The sequence below is a fragment of the Zeugodacus cucurbitae genome, chromosome 6 (genome assembly GCF_028554725.1).
Source record: "Zeugodacus cucurbitae isolate PBARC_wt_2022May chromosome 6, idZeuCucr1.2, whole genome shotgun sequence".
NCBI lineage: Eukaryota > Metazoa > Arthropoda > Insecta > Diptera > Tephritidae > Zeugodacus > Zeugodacus cucurbitae.
The window spans coordinates 67836809-67847722 of record NC_071671.1 but is presented as its reverse complement, the minus strand read 5'-3'; the positions used below and the strand labels follow the sequence as shown (position 1 = coordinate 67847722).

Genomic DNA, 10914 nt, shown 5'->3' with positions numbered 1-10914 from the left:
TTAAATCAAGATTTAAAAAAATAATATCGAAAATCTGAAATTAATAAAAATTAATGTACATTAGTGATTTTAATTTTTACTAAATTTTCGTGATTTTCAAAAATATTAATTTTCAAACACTTTATTGAATATACATATTTATTGAATCAATGCTTTTCAGTTTGCATCTGCAATTATACTGTGCTATTTTTTTTATAAAATAAAACGAAAATACTTTGAAAAAAACTACACGACAACAACAACGCGTGCCAAGCCCACTTACGATACGCAGCTGTATAGTCTACATTTTCCAAAACGTGTCATCATCTAAACATACCAAAAACATAAAAAACAAAAATCACAAAGAGGCTAATCCATTTATCCATAATATAATAGATATTTTGGGAAAATCATACATTCAAGTACTTAAAACTATCATTCACAACTCTACTTTCTTCATAAACAAAAAAAAAAAACAAAAAAACAATCTGTCAGATCTGTGCTTTCTGTAGCTACATATTCACTATATATGTATATACCGTATGTGTATGTGCAACACCCCACCCACCTATTTTCCTATCTAGCCACCACTGTAACTACTCCATGCATCAAAAGCTCATCGGTAAAGTGAAACATAACTACATCTGTGGTACTTTGTAAATAATTGTGCGCCAAAATTTCGTCTACAAAATCAACTTCGACCACGAAACATCTACTTAACTGGGAATCCATTGTACATTCGCACTCGTACATATGTAGTTTTGTCTGTACTGTCAATTCACCAATTTAGTTAATTTGTTCATTAAAAAAAAATCCGTTAATGTTTCTCTTCAATTCGCTCGCCTTTAGTCGACGCTGATGAAACAGCGCCCTTTACAACAACTCCACCACCACCACAACCACCCCATTCACCATTCTTTAGCAAGCTACCAGTATCGCCCTCGTTTGACGAGATGTTCGCCACGTCACCGTTCAAGAGCCGAATTTATGATGAATTCGAAAGGTTTTGGCGTAGCTTTGACCATACCACATAGTGGCTACGCAACGGTCTACATGCATTGCAACAACATTTCGTGCGTGATTTGCAACTAGCAAGCCGAACCCTCTGTGAATGACACCCCGTATTGTGTAGCCTTACTTATTATGTCTTATATACACAAACACCTACTACTACTACCACTACTACTATTAACAACTACAATTACAATTACAACAAAAACAATTTTATTTAAATATTTTTTTTTTAATTGTTAATGAAAGTTTACTAAAATTTATTTTGTTTATTATTATTATTTTTATTTGAATTACTTCTATACGATATTATTCTCGAAAACGATATTAACGAAATTATAAAAAAAAATTAAAAATAATGTATTTGTAAAAAAACACAAAAATACTAATGAAATTAAAAGTTATGCATATGTTTATTGAAAAAAATTAAAAAACAAATAAACAACAATTACAGTTATGAAACCAACCCGCTTGTAAAATTAGTTCCATGGAAATTATGTATGTATGCTCTTATTTTTAATATAATATGTATGTAATAAATATTAATGCAGTTCTTTGTTGAATAAAAAAATACATATTTATTGTTTTAACCAACCAAAAAAAAAAAAAAAACGAAAAAATAATGCTGTTTGTTTTCTGTCTTTTGATTGATTTGTTTACCACATTTTACGTATGTACTATATATTATTATATATATTTTTTTTATTTTCTCTTCGCTGGCTGCTCCGCTTTTGCATGTTTATCTAGCGCGAAAATCTGGTATTTCACATATTCCTCTTTATGACGAGTGTCGAAGAAAATATATTTTTTTATAATTTATTTATTTGTTACTAATTTAATTTTTTAGCTCAAAAATTGATATTAGTGATTATCGAAAATATTTAAGAATTATAGGCTGATTTTTATGTGTCTATTCTTAATTTATAATATGTATTACGTATACTAAATTTTTTTCCAAATTATAATTTTTTTATGAATCTCGTATTAATTATTTATCTCTACCCCGAAATGTAGGCAACTGGCAAGTTGTGTCGAATTAATATAGAAAATATATAGCCTTCATTTGGGCGCTTGGTATAATATAGTTGATAGTTAACTTCTATTCGCCACTTCTCTGCTCGTTATGTTTAAGCTCTGATCTCTTGTCTGGAATTTACATTTGAAGACAACTAGAAAGTTTACATTTAATAAAAAGAAAGCTTTGGAAAGCTCGTTAAAATAGTATAACGGCTGGCTATTCTACCGCTATTTGATTATGCTGGTCTATTTAAATTTATACAAGTTGTTTGTTCGATTTATCTTTCTCTAAAGTTTGTCGGAAGTAGCACTTATTTGTAACTTTCTCTAAAAATAAGTCATACAGTTCTTCTGAAAACGTCGTAAACAAAAGAGAATAAAAATGGCAAAAGAAATCAGTAAGCTTTTACTTTTTATTCTCTTTCAGCGAATGCTAAGAAACGATATTTTGAAATTATAACGACACGATTTACATATTCCAATGAAATCACTTCGAATATTACTATATTTATGTATGTATTATGGCTGAACAGGTTGCTTAAAATTAAAATGGTGTATAAGGGTGGTTCATTACTTTTATTTTAGAAGACTCTTTTGGATATGGATACTTAGTTGCAGGCAGTAGTGGTTGTAAGAATATGTAAATTTCCGGAGGATTTAAATATGTTTTCAAAATTTAAAATTCTCAATTTATTTTTCAGAAAAACAACTTTCGCAAACCAAAATATCAAGTATATGAATATAAAAAAAAATGATTTTATTAGGTCTATAACTTTGCTTCCGCCGTTTTCCGATAGATGTCTCTAGGGTCAAGCACTGGTTGATTAAATCGATTTTTTATATCGATCTTGGATATTTGTGTCAACATTAACCCAAAAAAATATTGGTAGAGATCTGTTTGCATCCCAAACTTATTCTCTACTGAAAATGCCACTTTTTGAGCCGAATTCTCGACATTTGCTGGAAATTTTGATTTTCTTTTTTAATTCCAAGAAAAGTGACATCGACATTTGTAACCGCTTTTATACAAAAAAACATAAATTTACCAAAAAAACGGCGGAAGCAAAGTTGAATTTTTGCGATATTTATAAATTTTACGAAATTTTTCAATTTTACCAACCACCCTAATGTCTATGCATACCTCATAAATGGCAAAAGTCGCATGTGCTTAATAATTTTTTTCTTTGAAATACAAAACAAGAAACGGAAATTGCAACGAAGTGAGGCGAACAATTAGCGAATCCGCTACTTAACTTTCGACAGATGAAAAGCAAATGAAAAAGTCTTGCAAATGAAAAGAAAAATAGCAACGCGATTCTCTAGCGAAAAAATATGAAAAATAGTATAAAATCATGACGACTTGGGCGACGACTGCCACAACTGGCATGCAATTACCGTTAAAGCGCGACCCGACGCTCAAAGCACGCGAACAGCTCAACAAGCGTACGAGCAACTTAAATTGAAGATCAACTCAAGACTCGCAAAGCGCAACAGCAAAAGATGAGATGAGAACGAAAGAAAAAGAATTTTAAAAAATAAAATAGAATACAAAAGATAAGATAAAAGCGCACATGAAAAGGAAGTTTCAATTAGGTCGTCCAACAGATCAGCGGCTTTTGTGGCACTTCTGGCACGCTAATTGGTTTGATGGGCGGACTAGCGGTCAGAACGTTGAACCACAAATTCAATAATTATAAGCGGCATGGCGAAATAAATAAACACAACTTTACAATCAAACACATACAGACATACCGCTATATCTCCTTAACGATTTAAGCGAAATCGACGCAAAATTCGAAATATAAAATTGAAAAAAAAAAAAATTAAATTTTAGTATGTAGGTCGTTTAACGATGGTAAATAACACGAAATCAAAATTCTTGCTCATCAAAATTAAACGCATGTAATACGCTCGCCCCCCCATTCACATAGACTCCCAAGCTGCTGCTGTACACTTTCAAGAAATCTGGAGAAATCAAAATTTTAAACCGAATCACCGATTATCGGCACAAAATTCCGCACATCCTTCCAAACATTCGTTTAAGTGGCTGTCAGTTGATTTTGTCAATGGTCAAGTTTCTTATGAACTTTACCCTCTTCTCTCTTTCTCTCTTTTTTTGTTTCTTTTCTTCTTCTTAATTGTTTCTTCAACAAAACGACTACTCTAGCAGTCACGCGTCGCAGCCATATTTCCACTGCCACGTCAAGTTCACGCAGCAGCTACGAAACGCACGCCAAACTGCAGCAAAGAAGCATTTTAAGCGGCGGTGATGTTGGTGCTTTTGGTGGTATTGTGAGTGGTGGTCATCAACAACAGCAACCGCATTCACAACTCAGGCACCACAATCACCATCAGCCGCACCAGCAACATCAGCATCACCACCACCACCACCAGCACAGTCACAGCCACAGCCACAAAGCGAGCAGCAGCAGCAGCCGTCCGCCAGCACCACATGTGCGCACCTGCAAGAAGACACGCTTCCTGCTGGAGCCGAATCGGCGCAGTTGGTCCGAAAGCGATCTGCTCAAGGAGATCGATAACGAACTGAAACTGGCGAAGGGTTTCCTCTATGCAAATGGTGGGTGAGTCAGTTAGTTGGGTGAATATGTGTGTGCTCCAGTTAGTCCATGTATGCATGGCACCCCCACTCCCCGAGCATTTTGGAAATTTGTTTACTTAGTTATGAATTCCTAAACTATTCTTGAGTTGTAGTTGATGTCTGTCAATGCATGCGTCTACAAATCGATATTAAAAAAAATCGAATTCGAAAATTGTTGAATTTGAAAACCGAAAAAGTATTTAAAAATTTCCATAATTTTTTTTAATTAAAAAAAGTTGTATTCGAAAATATCCTACGTAAAAGAAAATCGATTTTTTTCATTTATGAAATTTTTCGAAATTTGAAACGCCGAATTTTTCAAAATTCTGTTATTATTTCCTTATTGTTCTTGCATGAATTATGTTATCTATTTTATAAAGAATGTCAATAATGATTTTTAAAAAGTATGTTCCGAAAATTAGTGTTTAAAAATATTTTCAAAACATAGTTAAAATAAGGAGTTTTGCTAACTTGGTCTTTTCAGAAAGGTTATATATCTGAGATTGAAATTTTGAGATATTAAAAAGATCTGTAGGCAAAATTTTATCTCTCTCTGGCCTCAGTACATGAAACATGATTAAAAAAAACTGCTTTGAGCCCATCTCAAAAGCTAAACCTTGACTTCCAGCAAACTTCTCTCAAAAGTGTTGTCCTTGCGCTCACGACATTTACAATAAAAAAACACCGCTTTTGAAAGAACGAACTCTGCGATACTATGCATAGTTACGAAACCAAGAAGTAGTATCTGAGTGTCCTTCCCAGATATCTGAACCTTATTTTTCCTGAGATGAACTCTCTTACATAGAGAAAGGGATCTATTTAAGAAACTAGCATTGTCAAAGTACTATGTTCTCAACCTAATAATATTATAAAGTGCAATTCAACATGATTAGGGAACATATTAGTGTGTGTGATAGAGTTCGGTAGACTACAAGAAGTAACAATAATGAGATCTCTGGAACTTCCTATAAAGGAAGCCATACGATATATTTTATATCTATAAAAACTTATGTTTTCTGGAAATATATTTAGATCTTATATGCGAGGAATCTGAAGCAAATAGGTGTTAGAACTCTCTTTACACTAAACATTACTAAACAGAACACTAAGTTCTATACTAATTGAGACACCAGAAAATCATTATGTGTCAAGTGCCTCGCTATTGACTGCTCAAATTCATGGGAACACACTGCACTCGGTGATTATTATCCACTTATTTACATGTTTAAAATTTAAATGACTTCTAATGACGGAGAACATGTTTCACACATAATTACGTTGTCCATTATCCAGATGCTTGTATTTCGAAATGCAAACTATTTCCGTGAGACAGCTTGTTAACTTAATATTTGTGCCATTAGAATCCACTTTTAGACCAGACAACACAATGCAGTGAACAACTTGTTGAAATTTTGTATTTGAACTAACGAAATGTCAAATAGAGACATTCGAAACATACACAAATTGTCAACAAGCAAGTGTGTACACACACATTAACACATTTGGATTTTTAAGTTAAATTTACATATCTATCAGTCGGTCGTGACATGACACACCGCGCCAAGGTGACAATGCGACATCGGGCGAATGAAAGTGAGAATGAGCGTTTTGTTGAAAAGTTTTCGAACGCCTCGCTAAATATGATCGATAGACCCGCTGAGCCGATGGATGAGGAGGGTGTGTGAATGAAAATTATTTAGAAACATTTAATGAGTGCGTGCGTACGATATTTAGTATGTTGAACAAAGTGTGTCTCTGGGTTAGCAAAGCAATTGCCTAACCTCACCTAATATTCAGACGCTTGCAGAGGTAACAGCTGCTGTCACAGTTGACGTAGACGTCGACGTGTGGCAGCGAATCAAACGCTGAGTGTTTCATACATCCGTAGCTCTCCCAAAAATAGTTTGCTAGGAGATTCTGCGCATAATCGATTTGAAAATTTTGAAAAAAAAAGTCGTGCGATCACACACCTGATGATTATTACACGGCGCATATTCGATTTTTACATACTTTTATATAATATATTCCACTAATTTTCACAAAAATTTTGAGTAGTTTAGAAGCTTTGAAAAATTTCCGAACATCGAATTGAGTTTATTTTGAGATTTTGTAAAAAAAATTGAAAGCTTTTTTGCGCTTTCGATCTCACTATATACTATATATTTTCTAAAGCATTTATATACCAGAATTTAGTATATAATTTATTTTTCGAATAGGCATTCGAATATGTACATTGACTTTTGTATAGTTGTATATGTATATACAATAGAAAAGCTCTAAATAATGTCTCAAAAATAATGAATTTGCACTGTGCTGCCTTGACAAGCAAATTGAGATTTAAATTTCGTATTTATTTGGTACGAGATCCTCAAAAATATATTGGAGATGTATTTCGAAATCGTTAAAAGTACGCTTTAGTTTAAAAAAAGGCTTTTGAACTCCAGTGCTCTCTAAGAAGTAACAAAGTCTACCGAGAAGTGACCGTTTCTTAGAAAATATTTTCGAACAGATCCTGAAAATGGAGATCCGATAACGTACAAAGAATATTTCGTATGCATTAAAACAATCGCAGCCAACTTTACTCAAATTTTTCAAATTCATATTGGGACTGAAAAGCATTTCGATTTTTAATAAAAAATTCGCTTCTATAATTTTTATTTAAAAAAATACCTCGACTTTTTAGTTTCTTAATTTTTATTTTCCATTTCAAAAATTTCGCTAAATATTTTTTATTTTCATCCCACTGTACGCACTTCTAAACTGCCTGCTGTCCACCAAACATTGCAGCGCGCTCGCCATACACATTATTGTTTACGAAAGTTCTCCAATACTTTTTCTTAAGCTCATTTTATTCATAAAAAACTCTTCTATGCTACAATATATTCCACTTTGCCGCCGCTTTTTCGAAAATACAAAATAAACAACCATACAGTTTTAGACTATAACTGTAAGCAGCGAATGCGAGCCAAAACCAGCCGATCGGCTAATACGCGGTCCATTCGTATTTCAGAATCTTCAACTCGTCCAATTACACGAACAGCACGATTCGAATATGCTTTTCGAAAGTAAAAAATAAAATCAAAATAAATTGAAAATTTCGTGCAAGTTGAGCGGCGGACGCAAAGGCGTACACACAACCCACCAAAAAGCGCGTTCGTTTTGTATTCCAACGGTTTTGAAATTTTTTATTTGAAAATAATTTTATTTGCCGTTTTTTTTTTTGTAAAGACGCGTCAACGAAATGGGACAGGGTTAGTTGGTTGTAGAGAGTAAAAAAAAAATTAAATGATATTCAGTGTGTTTTGAAGTGTCTCAAATAAAAAAAAAGAAATTGTGAAAATTTTCATATTTTCAAATTAGTGAGTGCAATAATAAAATAAAAAATTTTCGCTAACGCTAAGTTGTTAGTGATGTAATTAATGTTCTTTTTTTGTCTGTCAAGTGTAATTAAAAGCTAGCGAAAATTAAAAATTCCAATTAAAGTGTCACATAAGTCACACACATGCTGGCTAGTTAAATAGCAGCATAGCTGCCGTGTGTAGCATCATAAAAGCTCAGTTGTAAACAGCCCGCTACAGTTTTTCCATTAACTTGCAGAGCCAGCAACGAAGGGCAGCATGTTCGTACCGAAATTCAAAGCGACCGCACCAAGTGGCTCAGGTAATCAAAGCGTTGCAAAAGTGGTCCCGCATCTACCTTTTTCTGCGTTCATCAACATCACCATGATCATCCAGCATCATCTACATCCAACATTGTCTTCATCCAGCAATTCAACGGGCGCATCAACGGCTCGAAAATCTTTCGCGCTTAGAATTTTGTCTCGTAGCATTGCAAATCTTCACGTGTATTTTATGAGTTCAACTGCCCCAATTCCGTCTAGTGTCACCATTTGAACAGCGCGCATATCTCCAAATCACGATCTTTTGCGCTTTCACACGCATTCCTTTGCGCGCTCCAAGCAATTACTCTGCGCTTGACCAATCAGTTCTCAGTTGAGTCATCATCATGATTGTTATTTTTCGCTGATTGCTTAATTTTGTATTGTTGTTACTATTATCTGAAGTTAGTCAAAGCATTCACACGCTGCTAACTAAGTGGACCTGCTCCACACCCACCCACTATACTCGCCGAGTCATATGTTCGCTCTATAAGTAATTTGTACTCCCCTGTTGTTGTGTCTCAAATTATTTTTTCCAGTTTGATTTTTGTTTTATTGTGCACTATAGCAGTCGTACGTCTATTTGTTGGAAATTTATTACCGTTTATTTTTAGCGTTTTTCTAATTAATCGCATTTGTAAGCGTTCAGAGCGCTTTTGTGGTTTTTATGTGTGTTTTTGTTGTTATTTCCTCTGTGATTTCCATCACTCGCTTCTCTTTCTCGTATTCTAAGTGGTCATTTGTGTTTTTGAAAATTATTATGTATTTTAAATATTATCCAGTTCAATACGCAATGCAAATGGCGCAAGAGTCACGAGTTCATTGCGAAATTTACTATTTCGTCCATTATTAGCGCTTGGCAAATATTCCATTACAAAAATGTGTTCCGAGGCAAATAATTTTTTGAAGTTCCCGCATTTTTTTTCTTTTGCTTCTACTGCAACATCTATGCTGCCATCCGCTACGTTTATTAAATATAAACAAATTCTAAATTTATTGTATGACGCGCTGTTGATTTTTCCGTGGGCGTGTATAGCTCGAGCTGATACAGTGTGTTTGGTTTTTTACAAAAATAAAAAATCGTAAACGACTTAATTGATGTTTTTTTGTACTTTTTGATATTTGGTACTTAGTAAGAGTCGTTAGTAATACATACTTTTGAAGAACTCTAGTGTGTTTAGTGTTCAAACTCTGAAGGAACTCTGCATTCTTTCAAACTCTCCATACTTTCTGAAACGAAAGTAGTACGACAGACATCTAAATTATATTTTCGAAATATATTTATATGAAAATATGCCACGGCATAAATTGTCAGTATAGTGTACGTTACTACCACAGATCTCTTGGGTTCGAAATATGACAACTAACATCAAACACATTTGTAATAATGGACGACAGACCATACCAAACCTCCGAGCATATTTATGAGACGAAAACATTTCCATAAAGCCCATTAACTCTTCGAACTCTAGTAAAGACTTATAGAACTCTTCATTTGTCTGAGAATGTTATAATGTTTACAACAAAATGGAGAAAGTTGACTAAACTCTTGTAGATCTCTCCATTTGTCTGAGAATACAATAATGTTTACAAAAAAATCGGAGGAAGGTTGTTCCAGTTTGCATTAAAGATGTCGTATATTTAACCAATTTCGCAGAACTCTGAAAATCTGTCCAATTTGGATTGTTGATTCATATTTATTTTCTTGTTTTAGTGAAATTGTAAGGTTCCAACAGCCTCTTTCCTCTTTAATTTGTTTTTAAAATCTGCTTATAAATAAAAATGCTCTTAACCGCAAGCATCGCAACCATATATACCTCTACCGTCATCATTACAAAAGAAAACATTTAGTACGAAGCTCAACCTCAACCACAACAAGGTTGCATGCGTCAATATTTATTTTAACTTTGTTGCTTTTATTAATCTCCAACAAAAGGTGACATATTTTCACAATTAAAACCCACTGTGCACCATCCTGTCACCAGCGCCAACGCTACACATTGTCCAGCAGTTGCGGTTTTGGTGTGGTGGGCAAAACCAACATTTCTCTTGTATTTTTTCACAAATTTCTTCGCCTTAAATTTGTATTTTTTTAGCACTTCTTTTTGAAATTTTTTCACTTTTTTTCAAAACTGCCACCCGCTGGAAATGTACTGTCAGCAACTCATTGTTGGCCCGCTGTTGTATATGCCCCCTTTCATAAAAATAAATCTTTCAACCAATCCATCAGCGCATAATTTTGGTAGTCGACTAAATTTATCATGTTTTTTCGATTCCGTTTTTTCTTTGGGTTTTTTTTGTTTTTGTTTGTCTTGGCGTCAACATATTAAAGATTTTCGAGCAGTTTTACTGCTGCCACCGCTAAGCTTCCGAATGAATGCGTGGTGTGTCGCTGGTAATCGTATTTTTATTGGCAACGCCTGAATGGTGAATGAATGGTGTGTGGGTTGTTTATTCCATTTCTTGTTATTTTGTAAGGCAAGTTTGTGTGCGTGCAACAATAACATCAAATTATGTAGTCACTAATTTATGAACACATGTAAATGATTTATTTATTAGTCCATATCACACCTAATGTGTGATACTTACAGCTGTACATATGTATGTATTTTACGAGTAACACGCTCGGCGTGAGCGTTTTGGAGGCCCT

The 10914-nt window shown here is 33.9% G+C and overlaps 1 protein-coding gene across 31 annotated transcripts in view; it reads left to right on the top strand.

Annotated features, from left to right (window-relative positions):
- The window catches only part of LOC105212149 (sorbin and SH3 domain-containing protein 1), an 80189-nt gene that overhangs the window by 29404 nt on the left and 39871 nt on the right, over positions 1-10914 (top strand). For 16 of the 31 annotated variants that reach the window (XM_054234111.1, XM_054234109.1, XM_054234110.1 and 13 more), the window contains 2 exons: positions 4175-4585; positions 8204-8266. The exons of 5 other annotated variants lie outside the window; for them this stretch is intronic. In XM_054234111.1, coding sequence (XP_054090086.1) covers positions 4175-4585; positions 8204-8266 — 474 coding nt within the window. Of the gene's footprint in view, positions 1-4174; positions 4586-7434; positions 7858-8203; positions 8267-10914 lie in introns of those variants that run through there. 10 more of the 31 variants (XM_054234113.1, XM_029040143.2, XM_029040147.2 and 7 more) reach the window with 3 other exon arrangements.